Source organism: Sabethes cyaneus, chromosome 1, assembly GCF_943734655.1.
Source record: "Sabethes cyaneus chromosome 1, idSabCyanKW18_F2, whole genome shotgun sequence".
NCBI classification, from domain to species: Eukaryota; Metazoa; Arthropoda; class Insecta; order Diptera; family Culicidae; genus Sabethes; species Sabethes cyaneus.
Genome location: NC_071353.1, coordinates 168,083,881 through 168,102,926, shown reverse-complemented (window position 1 = coordinate 168,102,926; position 19,046 = coordinate 168,083,881). Strand labels below are relative to the sequence as shown.

General features: G+C 41.3%; 1 protein-coding gene across 1 annotated transcript in view; it reads left to right on the top strand.

Moving 5' to 3' along the window:
- LOC128732825 (glutamate receptor ionotropic, kainate 2-like) overlaps positions 1-18,253 on the top strand; it is a 41,991-nt gene extending 23,738 nt beyond the window's left edge. The window contains exons 3-9 of the mRNA XM_053826230.1: positions 6,132-7,157; positions 7,222-7,513; positions 7,576-7,852; positions 7,914-8,335; positions 8,398-8,513; positions 17,515-17,664; positions 18,023-18,253. Of these exons, the coding sequence (XP_053682205.1) occupies positions 6,132-7,157; positions 7,222-7,513; positions 7,576-7,852; positions 7,914-8,335; positions 8,398-8,513; positions 17,515-17,664; positions 18,023-18,253 (2,514 nt within the window). The remainder of the gene's footprint in view (positions 1-6,131; positions 7,158-7,221; positions 7,514-7,575; positions 7,853-7,913; positions 8,336-8,397; positions 8,514-17,514; positions 17,665-18,022) is intronic.
- Positions 18,254-19,046: the final 793 nt, after the last annotated feature.

The window sequence follows — 19,046 nt, the reverse complement described above, 5'->3', positions numbered from 1 at the left end:
GATAAACGAGCAATGCCCGAGGAGATGAGGGAATAATGAACGAGGGAGGACGGACCGACAGGACGAGAAAAGCCAAAACTGACGAGACGAGGGGAAAAGGACCGCGGAGACGAAAGAGTGACCTGACCGAGGAGACGAGGGATGAATAACCGAAGACTAAGAAAGAAGGACCGAAGAGACGAAGGATACATGACTAAGAAGAATACGGAAGAATGGCCGAAAAGACGAGAGAAGAATGACCGAGAGGATAAGGGAAGAACGACCAATAAGCAAGGGATGTACGACCGAGAAGGCGAGAGAAGAACGACAGATGGATGAGGGAAAAACAACTGATACGAGTGACAGAAGAAGGTAAAACGATCAAAGAGACCAAAGTAGAATGAGAAAGCGAGGGAATATCAAGAGGAGATGAGTGAATAGCGGCAGAGGGGAGAAACTAAGGTCAAGAATTTCTGCTAAATATGCTGTACCACCGAAAGCAAACCGATGAGCGCCAATTAAGACTTGACGCTTCTTTATCGACAGAATTAGCGGCCGGCTGTTAGAATATAGGACACTTACAGGGCTAGCGCAAATGTCCTACTGACTATCCTGCAAGTGCCGCCTAGCCGAGATTCGAATATACGGGCGACTTGCTTATTAGGTCAGCCTCGTACCTCAAAGCTAACTGGGAGGTGCCTTCTAATGTCCCTCACTAGGCAAAAGAGGGAGGACGAAAGAGAATGAGCGTTGGGAGAGAATAACCATACAGAGAGAGAAGACGAGGAAACAATGAATGAGGAGGAAAATGACAAATGACCCAAGAAACGAGGGAAGAATGACCGAGCAGACGCAGAGACGATAGAAAAATGGCCATGCAGATGAGGGATGACTAAGGAGACGAGAAAAAATTACCTAGGAAATAAGAGAATAATAGCCAGGGAGTCGAAACTAGAACGACCGTCGCGAAGGGAAGAACGATCGAGAAGACAAGAAAAGAACGATCAAGAAGATAAGGGAAGAAAGAGCGAGGAGACAAAGGAAGAATGGCCGAGGAGACGAGAGAAGAACGACCGAGGACGCAAAGATACAATGACCCAGGAAACAAGTGGAGAATGACCAAAAGGCCGACGAAATAATGACAAAGACGGCCGGCACCAGACTGCTAAGCTTGTACCACAATGCGTTCGATAATCGTCTATCTTCTCGATGATTCAGGAGAAGCAAAACGAGCAATTATTAGCAATTAACCGCCCACTTAGCTTCGAGGTATGATGCTGGTCTAACAAGCCAGCCGTCGCATGTTCGAGTCTCGGCTAGGCGGTACTTGCTTGATAGAGTCAGTAGGATCGTTACACTGGCCCCGTAATTTTCCTGAACTCTAAAACAGCCGGCTGCGAAGTCTGTCGATAAAGAAGGGTAATGTCTAATGACGGTTTAAGCCCACGACTTTGCTTTAAAAACGAGCAATTATACAAAAAAAGAATTGCCTTCGGCAGGTGGAGCGTATGTGAGTGCGTACGAATGGTTAGACTGGAGGGGCGGAAACTAGATGTGAGACTATCTAATATAGGGTGTTGTGCAGTGATAGTTTAATTGTCAAAAACACTCGGGCTCCAACCGAGAGAGTGTGGGTTAGAGTCGCACTTACCAATTGAACTACGCAATATATTTCGAAGTTTCGCAGTTTCGTTTAGTACGCCATTCTTCCCAACTGACAACGCAATAGTGAGCGAGACGAGGGAAAAGCGACCATGGAGACGAAAGAAGAATGATGAAGGAGACGAGACAAGAGTGACCTGACCATGGAGGGAAGCAGGATACCCGAGGAAACGAAGGAAGAATGACTGTAGAACGACCGAAGATGGATGGACGGGACGAGGGAAGAATAACCGCAGAGACGAGAGAAGAGTGACCTGACTGAGGAGACAAGAAAAGAATAATCGAGAAGACATAGGAACAATGACTGAGGAGAGGAGGGAAGAATGATCAAAAGGTCGAGGAAAGAATGACCAAGGAGACGGGAGAAAGATAACCGAAGGGAAGAGGCAAAAACGAGAATGGCTGATTAGACGAGGGAAGAATGACTGAGTTGAGGCAAGAATGATTGAGGAAACGAGTGAAGAATAACCGAGCAGACGATGAAAGAGCTACCTTTAAGTCGTGGGAAAGGCGACCATGGAAACGAGGTAAGAATAATCGAGGAGATGAGAGAAAAGTGAGCTGACCAACGCGAAGAACGAGGAATGGATGACGGAGAGGACGAGGGAAGAATGACCGTGAACACGAGTGAAGAATAACTGAGGAGACGAGGACAGAGTGACCTTGGAGTCGAAGGGAAAAGTAACTTCATTGTAAAGGTCAAGACAACAAAACAAGAGATTGATCTACTGGAATTGATCTAGCGGATTCCAAAGATATTGAGAAATTTACGCTAAATGTGCTGTACCACCGAAAGCAAACCGAAGAGCACCAATTGAGCTGCCTTAACATGACCATTCTTTATCGACAGACTTCGCAGCCGGCTGTTAGAGTACAAGACACTTACAGTGCTAGTGCAATTGTCCTACTAGCAAGGGCCACCTAGCCGACATTATTGGGCTTATTGGGTTTGCCTCGTACCTCAAAGCTAACTGGGCGGTGCCTTCTAGGGTCCGAAAGACGAAAGAGAGAGGAAGAAAAAGAATGATGGTTGGGAGAGAATAAACATAAGGTGAAAAGTATTTGAAAGAGAGAGGGGAAGAGAGAGAATGACGATAGAAAGAGAAAATGTAGAGAACAGGACTTATAAACGCTAACTGGTTGCGAAAAAGTCCTGTCGCAAAAGGTGTGGACAATCAATCCGATTGCTCAGTACAAAAAAAATCTAAAAAAAAGGTAAAAAATTCAATCCCATCAGTTGGCAGTAATATTTATGGTTCATTCCATGATAATCGTCCAAGAGAAAGTGGAGTGAAACAATGGAGAGGTAGGGAGGGGAAATGAGACCAGAGAGGGACACAACGGGGGGAGTAATAATAGAGCGCGATAGACGGCGTGATAGAGAGATAACCCAGGAGGGGGAGAGAGAGAAGACGAGGGAACAATAAATGGGGAGACAAATGATTCAGAAAACGAGGGAAGAATGACCGAGCAGACGAGGAGACGACAGAAGAATGGCCGTGCAGATGAGGGATGACCAAGGAGACAAGAAAAAAATACCTAAGAAACGAAAGAATAGTACCCGAGGAGACGAGGCAAGAACGACCGTGGCGAAGGGAAGAACGTGCGAAAAGTCAAGTAAAGAACGCCCAAGAAGACAAGGGAAGAAAGACCGAGGAGAGGAGTGGAGAATGGCTGAGGAGACAAGGGAAGAACGTCCGAGGACGCGAGGATACATTGACCGAGGAAACAAGATAAGAATGACCAAGAAGCCGAGAAAACAATGACCAAGTCGACGAGGGAAGCATAACCGAATTGCCGAGGAACCGAGTGAAGAATTACCGAGAAAAAACGAGGGAAGAGTGGCCTGAACGAGAAGACAAGAGTAGAATGGCCGACTAGACGAGGGAAGAATGACTTAGGAGACAACGCAATAATGACTGAGACGAGAACAACAGACTATGAAGACGGAGGAAGAATAATGAAGGAAACGAGACAAGAGTGCCCTACCCAAGGAGACGAGGGAAGGAAGCCCGAGGAAACGAGGGAAGAATAACCGCAGAGACGAAAGAAGAATGACCTGACCGAGGAGACAAGGAAAGAATAAGCGAGAAGTCAAAGGAAAAGTGACTGATGAGAAGAGGGAAGAATGATCAAAAGGCCGTGTAAAGAATAACCAAGGAGATGAGAGAAAGATAACCGAAGGGAAGAGGCAAAAATGAAGACGAGAAAAAAATGGCTGACTAGACGAGGGAAGAATGACTTAGAAGACGAGGAAAAGGAATGATCGAGGAGACGAGGCTAGAGTGACCTGATCAAGAAGGCGAGAGAAAAATGCCCTAAGAGACGAGAAAAGAATGCCCAAAGGACGGCAGAAGACGAACCAACGGGACGATGGAAGAATAACCGAGAGCACGAGGGAAGAATGACCACGGAGACGAGGAAAAACGACCGAAGGAAGAATACGAGGAAATAATAGTGTAAGTAACCGAGCAGCCGAGAGAAGAATGATCGAGAAAAATGGAAAAAATGAACGAGAAGACAAGGGACGAATGTCCGAAAAGACGATGCGAGAATGAACGAGAAGACGAGTCAAAAGCAATCTTGGAGTCGAAGGAAGAAAAACCGACTATGGAGATGAAGGAAAAGTGATCAAGGAGACGAAAAAGGAGTGACGTAACCAAGGAGACGAAACGAAACGAGGGAAGAACCAAGAAAACGAGAGGATAACCGGAAAGATAAAGAAAAAATGGCCGAGGAAACGGGGGAGGAATGGCCTAGAAAACGAGGGAAGAATAACCGAGAAGACACTGACCGCAGAAACGAAAGAATGGTTAAGAAGATGAGAGAAAAATGACCGAGGAAATCAAGGATAAATGAGTGAAAAATGACCGATAAAACAGAAGAAATGAGGAAAAAATGACCGAGGGAACAAGGGAAAAATGACCCGGTAAACGAGGAAAGAATGGCTGATTAAACGAAGAAGAATAACCGAGAAGACGATGGAAAAATGTCCGCAGAGGAGGGAAGAGTGTCCGAGGGGACAAGGGAAAAATAATCGAAAAGACGAGGAAAGAATGATTGAGGAGACAAGCGAAGAATGACCGAGGAGACGTGGAATAAATTTCTGAGAAAACGAGGGAAGAATGACCGAGAAAAAATAAGAGACAAGGGAAATACTTTTCCAACTAAGCGAAGGAACAAGGAAAGATCGACATAGGAAAGCAGGGAAGAACAAGCTGTGAGGCGAGGGAAACGTGACAGAAGAAAAATGACCAAGGAGACGACGGACGAATGATCGCGGAGACGAGAGAAAAATTACCGAAAAAAGGGAAAAAGGGAAAAAGGGCCGAGAAGTCCAAGAAAGAATAACGCAGAAGACGAGGAATGAATGATCGGGGAGACGATACAGAATGGCCGAGGAGACGAGTGCAACGCCACTCTCTCCCATAGTTGCCCAGCTATAAGTATATAATTAAAGAGAATGGATTTTCCTCCAGGATTTTGCTACCTTACTTGACAAGTGCAATAGCGGAGAGGAAAAACCCCAATGCATGAGCTATCGGCACGAAAGATCAAAGGTTAATTAAACACTCTTTGGGGGGAAATTCCAGAGATATCAATACCGGGGAAAACCCACAGCATAAGCCCATTCATCCTGAAAGAAAGCAAAGGATCGACTCCGCCTTTTCATCATCGCGCATTGGCGACGCAGTACAGCTATTGTTGTTGCCTTCTACCTGCCGAGGACAATTAGATCCAATGATCGATCCCACCGCTGTCACCATAAACGAGGACAGTATAACGAAGAGTAGATTTTCTCACTGGGCTTACAGTCCACCCGTAACCAAGCTACATTCCTATCGTCACTGTCTACTGGTCGGTATTTAGATTGTTCCACCGTGGAGGTCTTTAGTGTCATCGTTTCGTTGTGGTTTAACTATTAAAATTGTCCACGATCGAACAGGATACAATGGGAGATCGACAGAAGAGACGAGGGAAAATGGCAGAGAAGCCTTGGGGAGCACAACAGATCTACCTAGGAGACGAGGGAAGAACGATCAAGAACATTAGGAAATAATGATCAGGACGGCGTGATAAGAACGACCGAGAAGATGTGGGAAAAGCGACAGAGGAAATTATTGAAGAGCGACAGAGAAGACGAGGGAAGATTGATATAGGAAAGGAGAAACCGAAAAAACGAAAATGTATAAACATAATATAGGAGAAAAGAACACAGTGAAATAAAAAGGAGTGAAGGGATAAAAAGAGAAAGAATGTAATATCTATCTGTATGAGGACGTTCGTTATAGATAGTGAATTTCATGATTTTCCAGATATTTTCAAACCTGCCTTCAGTTCAGACTTCAGACTTTTAAACTTTTTGACTATTTTCGCATTTTTTCTACTTTACTGAGCAATCTGAAAATCAAGTAAATAAAGTACCAAGTAATGAAGTTAATCAAAAATTATTCAATTAAATCATTTTTCCCTTTCCTACCTTTCCACAGACCGGCGTAGCCGCCATCTTCGGCCCCAGCTCGCCGCGTTCGGCCGTCCACGTACACAGCATTTGCGACGAAAAGGAAATGCCCCACATCGAAACCCGCTGGAACGCGCACTCACAACTGCCAACGTTAAACATCCATCCCCACCCGCACATTATGGGTCGCGTCTTTCTCGATCTTATCGTAGCTTTCGAGTGGCAGGACTTCACCATCATCTACGAATCAACCCCTTGGTTACCGGGAACGGCGGAGCTGTTAAAAATGCACGATCCCAAGGGCTACACGGTAACCGTCCGCCAGCTGGACCTAAAACTGAACGGTAACTTCCGACCGGTGCTACGACGGGTGAAACTATCCGAGGACAAAAACATCATCTTCGCCTGTTCCATCGAAACAATGCCCGAAGTTCTGAAGCAAGCCCAGCAAGTCGGACTGCTAACCGATCACCATCAGATCATCATAACCACACCGGATCTGCACACGATCGACCTGGAACCCTACCAGTACAGTGGAACGAACATAACCGGCATCCGGATGGTCGATCCGGATGAGGAGAAAATTCATCAGGTGACCGAATTTCTGAATGCCTCGCAAATCGCCCGGACGCTGGAGCTAACCGACGGCCTTAACCCGGCTACGATGCGCGTTGAAACGGCTCTAATGTACGACGCGGTGCTGTTGTTTGCCGAAGCACTTCGGCATCTGATCGGAACGGATCCACCGCATCCGTTGGAACCGATTCAGCTCAAGTGCGAAGATGAAAACACCTGGAAGAGTGGGTACAGTGTCATTAACTATATGAAGACGTCCACCGTTCATGGCTTGACGCGGGCCATTAAGTTTGATCACGAGGGACGGCGGTCGGACTTTTTGCTCGACATTGTTGAGCTTGGTCCGGCCGGGTTGGAGAAGGTTGGCGTGTGGAATTCCAGTGAGGGGTTGAATTTTACCCGGAAAAAAGAGGGGGCCGCCCTTGCTATGGATGATGCGACGTTGCAGAACCGAACGTTTCGGGTTCTTACTGCGCTGGTTTGTGTTTCTAGTTTTCATAACTTAGAAGTGGAGTTATTTTTGATTGACGTTTAACTTACAGTCACCTCCGTACGGTATGCTGAAGGATTCACCGACGAAGCTTACCGGGAACGATCGCTTCGAGGGATTTGGAATAGATCTTATCAATGAACTGTCGCTGATGCTCGGCTTTAACTACACGTTCATACTGCAGGAGGACGGTGTTTATGGTTCGCTCAACCGGGAAACCGGCAAGTGGAACGGTATGGTACAGGAGCTGCTCGATTGGCGCGCTGATTTGGCCATCACCGATTTGACGATCACTTCCGATCGGGAAAGTGCTGTGGACTTCACCATGCCCTTCATGAATCTTGGTAATTGTTTCCCCATATTTTCATTTGAAGAATGTTAAAAACATGTTTCTTTTTCTCAACAGGAATTTCAATTCTGTTCCGTAAGCCAACCAAGGAACCTCCGTCGTTGTTCTCCTTCATGTCACCGTTCTCGAAGCAGGTTTGGCTGTATCTGGGCGGTGCCTACATGATGGTGTCCATGTCACTGTTCATCCTTGGGCGACTTTCGCCCAAAGAGTGGGACAATCCCTACCCGTGCATCGAAGAACCGGAAGAGCTGGAGAATCAATTTAGCTTCAGCAATTCCATGTGGTTTACGATAGGAGCCTTGCTGCAGCAAGGCTCCGAAATCGCACCCAAGTAGATTAGAACCGAATCCGTTGGTTTAACCGGTCTAATTTTTTATAATTTGTCTTTTTAGAGCATCCTCCACCCGAGCGGTGGCTTCCATCTGGTGGTTCTTCACGCTGATCATGGTTTCGTCCTACACCGCCAATCTGGCTGCCTTCTTGACGGTCGAACAGATTCACTCGCCGATTAGCAACGCCGAAGATTTGGCTGCCAGTGGCTCGATCAAGTACGGTGCCAAACGGGACGGCAGTACGATCAGCTTTTTCAAGGATGCCGAGTACAAAACGTACCAGCAAATGTACCAGTACATGATGCAGAATCCGGATCTGCTCACCTCGTCCAATCCGGAAGGGCTGAATCGAGTGAAAACCGAAAACTATGCCTTTTTAATGGAATCCACCTCGATCGAGTACATCGTTGAGCGCGAGTGCGATGTGACGCAGATCGGAGGATTGCTCGACGATAAAGGCTACGGAATAGCGATGAGAAAAAGTTCGCTTGTTCGTCGGGGTTCCACAGAAAAATTTACTTTTGTTTCCACTCTTATTTTTTAGATTCTGCATATCGCAGTGCCCTGAGTGAAGCTGTCCTACGACTGCAGGAACAGGGCGTGCTGACCTCCCTCAAACGCAAATGGTGGAAAGAAAAGCGTGGAGGTGGTGCTTGTGCGGTAAGTTAGCCGTTTTGATTTAATTCCGGCACTGGCGTGCCCAGACGTAAACTAAAGCTGGGGCACCCGACCTGACCTTTCGGAAGAATGTTTCGGAGTCCTACGATTGATGGCGAATCTATAAATTACGAAACTCCGGCCGATAAGGTTGAGAACTCCGGACTTTTGGGTTCAATTGGACTAGAAATTGGACTTGGAATAGGACAGGAAATTAGATTTGAAATTTAAATTGAAATCAGACTTGACAATTATACCTGAATTTGGACTAATTTGAACTTTCTTCATTTGAATTTTTTCTGTACCGTGTTTCCTGTTTCACTGTTCCATTTTTCTCCATTTTCTATCCCATATTTTATTTTCGATTTTAGTTTCTTTCGTTTTCTGGTTTTTCCGATTTTTTTTTTATTATTTTCATTCCAGTTTTTCATCTTCTCTTTTCCTCTTTGTTCTCGTTTCCAGTTTTTGTCTTTTACAAACTCTTTTAAGCTCGTTTTCTGTCTCCGCCTGTTCCGTTTTTCCTCTTATAAAAACCCCGTTTTTCCACTTTTTCTCTCCCGTTTATTTCTTTTTTATAGCCTTTTCCTTCCAGATTTCCCGTTTTTTCGTCTTTTTCTCTTCGGTGTTACCTTTCTATTTAGTTCGTTTTTCTATTCTTCTGCCCATTTAATGTCCTAGCTTTCTTTATTTATATTCCGTTTGACCACTTTTTCCCAGTTTACTCGTTTCCTCTATCGATTTTCTTACCTCTCTCGCTCTTCTTCTTTTCGTTTTTGATTTCTCTTGTTCTCTGCTCATTCTCTGTATTCCAACGTTCACTGGAATAGTGTTGTTCCCAGTGACTTTTTTTCCTTTTTACTGCACGTTGTTTCCTTTTGTTTTGTTCCTTTGTTTTCTCTCTTTTTCTGAGTCCTGATTTGATCCTCTGCTCCAGTTTAAGTGTTTTTTCTTCCTCTTTTTGATGCCCTGGTTTTGTTTTTGTCGTTTTTCTTTTCCGTTTTATCCTGTTTGTTTTTATTTTTATGTCCCTGTTTCCATGCTTTCGTTATTATTCGTTTCCTGACTCATTTTTATACTTTTTAGTTTTGTTTTTCACTCATCTTTCCGTCTTTTTCAAACTCTTTTTATCTCCTTCCCATCTCGTTTTTAAATTTTTGCTACATAGTTTTCCTTTCGCCTCTAGTTTTCCTATTTTATAATAGGGAGGGGTAAAAGTGCGATTCGATGATTTATCGGTGCAGATTCCGAGTGAATTGATTGCATTGGCATGAATGGGTGACTACTTTGACAGCTTGAATCTAACGTAAACGTTGAATGCTTACGAAGCATAGTTGCTGAGTTATGTGCAAATGTTATTTCAGGGCGGTTTTGATGTAATTTTTCATTATACGGCAAATACGATATCAACAGGAGGATATGACTTGTTGAAAATTTGTAGCAGCGTTTTACATCACACACATATCTTTTTTGAAAATACGATGAAAAGAATGTACAAAATATATTTCGCTTTTCTCCAATTTAATCAAACCCCGTCAAGCGCCTAGCGGGGTAAAAGTGCGGTTCACGGACGAGGCAAAATTGTATAGCTAATTTTATACAGCTTTAGGCACTATACTACGGATACCAGAAATGAAAGATCTGCAGAAAACTGCAGAAAACTGCGTGCTCTACAGATGTTGATGGGCGAAGGAAAACAATGTTTTTCCACTGATGAAACAAAAAACAAACGCTTGGAAAAGTTTCGACCTGACAGGGGCTGCAATACACCAGCGCAAAATAGGAAAGGTGCAAATTGAGAATTTTTTCTGTGCTGAATTCTGTGCTAAATTCATGGATTCGAGCTTCGCACTTTTGCCCCGCGGTAATCGCACTTTTGCCCCGCTAGTGGGGTAAAAGTGCGAATCGGCGCTTGATCAGAAGAATGAAAAACACTATTATTCCAGACGATTTACAGTTGAATGTGAAGACATTGAGTTACTGCATCACTATAAAATATTGTATTTGTTCTTCTTCTTTATATCTCAAGAAAATTGATGACAACTTTAAACATCGCACTTATGCCCCGCCCTACACTACTCGTTTTTTCGTTTTTTTTTCGCGTTACGTTTTTCCATAGTCCGTTTTTCTGTTCTTCTATTTCTTCCCATTTAATGTCCCAATTTTCTTCTTTTATATCCTTTTTATCTTTTATATTATTTTTTTTTTCTTTTCTTTTTATTCTTTCTCTTCTCTTCTTTTCGTAAGTCCTGATTTTCCTTTGCTCCGTTTTCTGTCCTTTTTCTTCCATTTTTCCTCATTTTCTGTCTGGTTTTTTGCCTGGTTTGTCTGGTTTTTTACTATCCAACTTCACACATTTTTATTTTAATCGACTCCAGATTTCGCTTCTAAATCCTTTCCTTTTCCGTTTTTTGTCTGTTTTTTTCTTGTCCCGTTTTTCCTCTTTTGTCACGTTCTTCTTTTCTTTTCCGTTTCATCCTTTTTGTCTTACGAGTTCAGTATTGCTCCATTTTTCACTTTTTCTGTTCGTTTTTCGTCTTTTTCTGTTCTCGTTTCACCATTTTCATGCATCCGTATCTACTCTTTTTCATCCTTCTTTTCTATCCCACATTTTCTCCTTTTTTGTCCCGTTTTTACTCCTTTTCTGTCCAATTTATCCTTATTTCTTTTCTTCTTCTTTTCTCTCATTTTAATTTTTTCCACTTCCGTACAAATCTGTTTTCTGTCCCGCTTTCACCCTTTTCCTGAACCGATTCTCCTCCGTTTCGTTTTCCGTCTTTTTCCTTCCGGTTTTCCGCTTGCAGTCTCAGTTTTTCCTCTTTTCGTTTTTGCTCATACCTTTTTCTTGATTTTCCTTCCTTCCCCCTCTCGATGCTCCATTTCTCCATGCTGTCCCATGTTTCATCCCGTTTCACCCTATCCTATTCCATTACTTCTGTCCTGTTTATCATTCGTTTTTTATTATATTCTTTCCCATTTCTTCTCTTTTTCTCCTTTACAAATTTTGTCATTTTGTAATTCTTTACATCTTTCTTCCGTCTTCGTCTGTACCGTTTTTCTTCTCTCCTCTTTTGCTCTTTTCTCTGTCCTGTTACACGGCCCATTTCCACCGTCTATCCCATTTCTATCCCATTTTTCCTCTATTTGCGTTTCGTTTTTTCATCACTTTCTATATGACTTTCAATTTTTTTTATTCAGTTCGGGGTTTCGCCTTTTTTCGCTTTTAACTTCTTATTATGTCCTGCCTTTCCCTCTTTTCTGTCATGTTCTGTTTTTATTTTCTGTTTCATGCTTTTTATCTTACGATTTCAATTCTTTTCTATTTTCTCTTGCATTTTTCTGTTGTCGTTTCTCCATATTCTGTATTTTTTTTCTTTTCTTTTCTCCCATTTATACTCCTTTTCTGTCTAGTTTATCTTCATTTTCTTTTCTACCTTTCTGCGCTTTTTCTCTTTTCTTTTCTATTTTTTCTGTCCAGTGTTTCTTGTTTCATTATTCTTATTACTCTCCGTTTTATCGTTTTTTGTTTTCGCTTTTTACACGTTTTCAGTTTTCATCTTTTTTTTTGATTCCTGGTTTTTCCATTCTTTCTGTCAAGTTAATTTTTTTTTCTTTCTCGCAATTTTCCTCATTTTTTGACCCTTTTTTCCTCCTTTCAATCCTTCAAGTTTTTCCTCTTTTTTCGTTTTTGCTCATTTTCGCTATTTTTTTCTTTTTTCTTTTCCTAACTACTGTCCTGTTTTTCATTCGTTTCTTGTTATATTCTTTCCCGATTCATGTCTTCTCTTTTTCTCGTTTCCATATTTTGTCTATTTCTAACTCTTTATATCTTCCTTTTCTATCCCGTTTTTTCTCCTTTTTTATCCCATTTATACTCCTTTTCCGTCCAGTTCCTAATCCTCATTTTCTTTTCTACCTTTCTGCGCTTTTTCTCGCTTCTTTCGTTTTGTATTTTTTTGTCCCGTGTTTCTTGTTTCATTGTTTTATTTTTCTCCGTTTTATATCCCAATTTTTCTTCTGTTAGTCATGTTATTCATTCTCTCTTTCGCTTTTTACTTGCTACCAGTTTTAATCTTTTTCTAGCTCTACTTCCTCCTTTTACTTATCATTTTCCGTCCTCGTCTGCGTCCGCTTTTTCTGCCCGTTTATCCATTTTTTTCTGTCTGCTTTATTCTGTTTTTTCTCTATCGGTTCTTTTCTCGCAATTCTATTAAGTAATCACTTTCTTGTCTCGTTTTCACCCTTTTCCTGATTCCTGATTTCCCTTTGTTTTCGTTTTTTTTCCTCTGTATTATCTCATTTTCAGGCCCGGTTCTAATCTTTTCTGTCTCGTTTTATTATCATTTTCTCTCTGACTTTCGACTTTTTTCTTTTTTTTTTTATTCGGTCCCGATTTTCGTCTTTTTGCACTTTTTGACTTCTTGGCTATCCCGGTTTTCGTTTTCGTTTGTTCCCTTCTGCCTCTTATTACGATCAGTTTCCCCATTTTATGGTAGGGTTCTGTTTTTTTCTTTCCGTTTTCATTTTCTTTATTTTGCTTTTACTTTTTCAGTTCCATTTTTCTTCTATTTGTTATTTTTGGTACCTTTTTCTTGATTTTTGCCCTCAGTTTGCTCCTGACTTTTCTTTTTTTCTCTCGTTTCTGTGCATTGTTCTGTTCCGGTTTTGATGCCCCGTTTTTCTGCCAAGTTTATTCCGTTTCTTGCTCCCTTTTTTCGTCTCCGGTGTTTTCCCCGTTTTTCTTTTCTTCTTTTTCTTCCTATTTTGTGTCCCGACCTTTATATTCTGTTTGGCCTTAGTTTCCGTTTTTCTCATTTTCTCTATCTTTGATCTTTTCTTTTTTCTATTTTCTTTTTTTCTTTCGCTGTTCCCTCTTTCTCTGTTCTTTCTCTGTCCTCTTTCCTGTTCCGTTTTTGCCCTTCTCCTAAGTCCCGATTTCTCTTTGTTTTCGTGTTTCTTTTCCCCTCGTGTTTTTCTTCATTTTTTGTCCCAATTTTCCTCTTTTTCTATCTCGTTTTTATTAATTTTCTGTCGCAATTTCGACTTTTTTTTTCCTATTCGGTTAGTTTTGAAAACTTCACTTCTCAACTCCTTTTTTTGTCCAGTTTTTTGTTTTCGTCGTTGTTCTATTTTTCTTATCTCTCCTTTTAAATTTTTTCTCCATTTTTTTTCTTTTTCTATTCCGTTTTTGCTTTTGCTTTTTTTCTTACTTTTGTTTTGTTACTTTTGTTCTTACTTTGTACCTTCTCTTGATTTTTGCTTACGCTTTCCTCCCGTTTTTTCTATTTTTTCACTCCTAATTTACGTTTTCTGACCTCCGTTTCCGCTTTCTCTGTATTTTTTCTCTTTTCTGTCTCATTTTCGCCGTTTTCCTAATTTTCTTCTGTTCCTATTTGATGTTTCTGATTTCCTGTTCTTCCTCCTTTTTTCGCATTTCTTCTGTCAAGTTTTTTCCTGTTCTTCCCAATTTTTTCGCATTTTTTCTGTCGATTTTTTTCCTGTTCTTTCCTATTTTTTCGCTCTGTTTTTCGGCTTTTTCTGTCTTGTTTCGACTTGTTCTTGTGCTCGTTTCTTCACATTCAAGTTTATCTTCATTTTATTTCTCGCTTTCTTCATTTTCTTTCCTTGTTTTCTCATTTTTCGTCTATCTTTTTCGTTTTTTATCTTTTTCTGTTCGGTCTTCCCGTTTTTGCTTCATTTTCCCTCGCTTCTCTCGCGTTTTCTTCGTTTCTCACCACTTTTTCTTTTTTTTATTCAGTTTCAATTTTTCTCTCAATGTTTTTCCTTTTTCTTTTCCATTTTTCTATTGTCGTTTCTCCATTTTCTGTATTTTTTTCTTTTCTTTTATCTCATTTATACTTTTTTTCTGTCCAGTTTATCCTCATTTTCTTTTCTACCTTTCTGCACTTTTTCTCTGTACTTTTCTATTTTTTCTGTCCCGTGTTTCTTGTTTCATTATTATTATTATTCTCCGTTTTATCGTTTCTCGTTTTCGCTTTTTTCACATTTTCAGTTTTCATCTTTTTTTGCTCCATTTGATTCCCCGTTTTTCCATTTTTTCTGTCAAGACAATTCTGTTTTTTGCTCCCTTTTAACCCTTTTTCTCGATTCTTTTTTCTTTCTCACAATTCAATTCCGTATTCGGTTTCTTGTCTCGTTGTCGCCCTTCTCCTGATTCCCGATTTTCGTCTCTTTACACTCTTTGACTGACTTCTTTTCTGTCCCGTTTTTCAATTTGTTTGTTTGTTCCGTCTGCCTCTTATTATAATCAGTTTCCCCGCTTTTCTGTCGGGTTCTGTGTTTCCTTTCCGTTTTCATTTTCTCTATTTTTTTCATTTTCTGCTCCATTTGCCCACTTTTTGCTATTTGCGGTACCTTTTTCTTAATTTTTGCTCTTACTTTGTGTCTTGCTTTTTTTCTTTTTTGCTCGTTTCTATCCATTTCATTGTCCCATTTTTCTTCGTTTCCTATCCCATTTGTTTCCTCTTTGCAGTCCTGTTTATTATTAGTTTTTTTTATTATTTTCTTTCCTATTTAAGGTCTTCTCTTCTTTCTTTTTTCGAATTCCTGTTACATCTTGTTTTCTGTCTTTGTCTGTTCCGATTTTGATGCCCCATTTTTCCGCCAAATTTATTCCGTTTTTTTGCTCCCTTTTTTCGTCTCCTGTGTTTTTCATTTCTTATTCTTCCAATTTGATGTCCCATCTTACATATTCCGTTTGACTTAAGTGTCCGTTTGTCTCATTTTCACTATCCTTTTTTCCTTTCTTTGTTTTTCTTTTATCCTTCTTTTTTCTCTCGATGTTTTCTCTTTATCTTTTCCTTCTCTGTTCTCTTTCCTGTTCCGTTTTTTGCCCTTTTCCTGAGTCCTGATTTCTGTTGGTTTTTAATCATTTTCTGTCACAATTTTGACTTTTTTCCCTATTCGGTCGCAATTTTCAATCCAGTTTTCACTCCTTTTCTATCCAGTTTTTCGTTTTCGTCTGTCCCGTTTTACCTCTTATTATGTCATTTCCATTCTATTTTGCTTGTCTTTCGTATTCATTTTTTTCTTTTTCTATCCCACTTTTGTTTTTTGTTTTTTTTCTCATTTTCAGTACCTTTTCATGATTTTTGCTCACGCTTTGCTCTCGTTTTTCTATTTTTCACTCTCCATTTTCCTTTTTTCTATCCTCCGTTTCCACTTTCTTTGTCCTTTTTCTCTTTTCTGGCTCATTTTCGCCCTTTTCCTGATTTCCTTCTGTTCTATTTTTCGTACTTCTTCTTGATTTTCCTTTGTTGTTATGTTTTTTCCTCATTTTCTTCTCTGTTTTTTGCCTTTTTTGTCTTGTTCTTTGCCATTTTTAGTCCAACTTTCGACTTTTTTCTTTCATTTCGGTCCTGGTATTCGTCTTTTTTGACTTTTCAACTCCTTTCCCTTACCCGTTTTTCATCTTCGTCTGTTCTGTTCTTCCTCTTATTATTTCCTGCTTTTCCTTTCTTTTCTGTCACGTTTTGTTCTTTTTTTCCGTTTTATTCTTTCTGTCTTCCGTTTTCATTTTTTCTCTACATCCTTTTTCTGTCCCGTTCTCGTTTCTTCATTTTGAAGTTTATCTCCATTTTCTTTCTCGTTTCCTTAATTTTCTTTTCTTCTTTTCTCATTTTCCTTCAGTCTTTTTTCGTTTTTCATCTTTTTCTGCTAGGTCTTCCCGTTTTTGTTTCGTTTTCCCCCACTTCTCTCCCGTTTTCTTCGTCTCTCTCCACTTTTTCTCTTGTTTTTTATTCCGTTTTCCCTCCCACTCTGTCATAATTTTTCTTTCGTGTTTCTTTTGTTTATGCCAGTTGCCACAGCAAATTATTTTAAAAGTTTTTGTCACCTCCCTTCTCCTTTGAAATTGATTTTAAAAATCGGTAGGCAAAGGAAAATTTTTTTTGGACATGGGTAAACAATTGTGGCGTAAAATTTATTGTCTGTCCGCTGTACAGCCTAAAAAACTCAAAAAATGAATGTATGGAGCTTCTAGCACGAAACAGAAGTGAAAATTCAAACAATGCAATGACCGAAAAACGGCAAAAATGTATTCTTTGCTTGTCTAAAAAAATCTTGTTTTAAGTTGAACTTCAAATCGGATTTGAAATTAGACTAGAAACTAGACTTAAAATTTGACTTCAAATAATTGAACACTTATTGGGCATGAAATTAGAACTAAATTTAAAGTGAACTGAGTTTAAATTAGGCTTGAAATTTATTTTGTAACTGGACTTGAAGTTGGACTTAGAACTGGAACTTTTTTTAACAATTAATTTACTACTGTGAACGTCTGGGTTACAGATATTATTTCGCTTTACATTAAATTTCACAACGAAGGTCGAACACGTGCCCCAGTCTGTGCACGCCAGTGCCCAATCCGAACTCCGTAATTGTCAAATGTGTCGAAAATAAACAACTGTCAAACACTTACCGTACAACCGCAGAACGCCATGGAGGAAAGTGGAGCGCTTGCTCTCGAGGTCGCGAACGTAGGAGGCGTCTTTGTGCTGCTAATCGTGGGCGTCGTTGTTGCCATGTTCATAAGCTTCTGCGAGATGCTGTGCGATGTCCACAGCCGCTCGCGGGAACTTAAGGTTCGAACACGACAGATGATTCTTCTCCTGCTGCAAGGGTGTTGTTTACTTTTAGGATTAGACAAAAAACCGGTTGCAAACCGATAGAATAGACGCTACCCAAATCCTTACTAGTGACGAAACGTCCTCACGTCCCTGCTACCTTGTGCTGCCTTTTCTCACCGTTTTTCTCCCCTTGATTGACCCACCGTTGCCCACCGCGGGAATCCACGCGTTTCGGCGTTGAAAAACTGCACGCATTCCGTTCTGTTTAATCGAATGAGGATGATCCCTTGTTAAGAAACCACAAAAAAAAACCTTGCTATGTTTTGCCATTTCCCCCTACGAGTAGATCGAAAATCACCGAATAATAATCGAACAGGCAAACTAACCCCTGCGCTTACCCGATCCAAACCCTTTTGCAGCAAAGCTCGGCCGACGACGGTGCCGAAGAACTCGGCATGGACAACGTGGGCGGTGTGTTCTTTGTGCTGTGCGTTGGCTGCTCCACCGCCATGTTTATCGGCTGTTGCGATCTGGTTTGCCATAATCTGAACACCGCACGCCGCGAAAAGGTAAATGCCTCCACCGAAAAGCTTTCGAACTTCTACGTTTGTGCCCGCCACTAATAGGTACATGAGTCTAATAATTAATTACTTACTAAACGATAAGGTGCTGTTTCACTAAATCTAACTGTCACTTCGTACTCGTAACACAACAAATGCTTACTTTGATGTTTTTCACCCATTTTTGCGCGGCGACCTGAGCAAGTGAGTAGAGTCAACTGCGAACGAGTAAGTATGTAGCCTGCTGCGTGTTCTTCTGTTCTATCTTATAAAATGCTTGTTGGACTGAAATGCTTACCAGTTTCAAATGAGTTTTTCTCCCGCTAATAATACATCCTCTTTTTCCTGGTCCTCCTCGTTTCGATAGGTTCCCTTCCGTGAGGAGCTGATGTCCGAGCTGCGGTTCGTGGCGAAATGTTCCGGCAATACGAAACCGGTCCGCCATCGGAAGAGTTCGTCCGGATCGCGCAATTCCGTCGAATCCGGCCTAACCGAGCACTCGACCAGTCCGAAGCTAACGGTGACGGAGGGTAACGGAAAGGTGACGCTTAATCTGAAGCCCAACAACGGCCGGAAGCCGGTCGCGTTGGACGATTGAAACCATCAACCGATGGTGTCATTTTTTCCAGCGAATTTGTTAGCGATTGTAGATAATTCAGCATGTTGGAAAATACATAGATGCTATTTGATAATGAAGGAAATTTTGCACGATATTTTGTGATAGTAATAGCAACTTTGTAAACGCAATTAAATATGGACTGTTGTTTGTTCTTTTGGAAGCGCCTTTTATCTCTTCAAATTAGACCTAAAGTCCAGGGGCGTAAACCACGTTTTACGTTGATCGATTCAATCCCCCACCATCAGGGACCTTTCCAAATAAAGCCCATACCTACGTAGACCGTAGTCACAACACAAACTTGAGGCTACTTGAGAGCAATCAATTTGCGGTATTCCCGGAAGACACCGAAAGCGACAATACCGTTATCAAGTCGTCAAAATACCCAACATGGAAGTCATCGAACGGAAGCCAAGAATAGCAAACACACTAATCGCAGGCCTCCTGCCTTCACACAGCTCCGCTGTCTCTCAACATCCAACTAATCGCCGTCGTGAATCTACTAAATCTAAATTCTGCACCCACGGTTGGGCTCTCGTATACTAGTGTCGCCTGTGGTGCGCCGGCCGTTTTACCCTTTTTACGACAGGAGAGCTCGTCCAACTTATCTCAGAGGTTATCGCTATAAAGTGTTCCTGTAAGACCTTAGCTGAGCAGCTCCAAACAGTAATCTCGTGAATAGATTTGGACCGTGCAGCTCTCTCCATAGATATTTAATTAGAACGCTTGCTCTCTAAGGAGCAACTATATTGAGTTGCTCGATTTTCTCAACGTG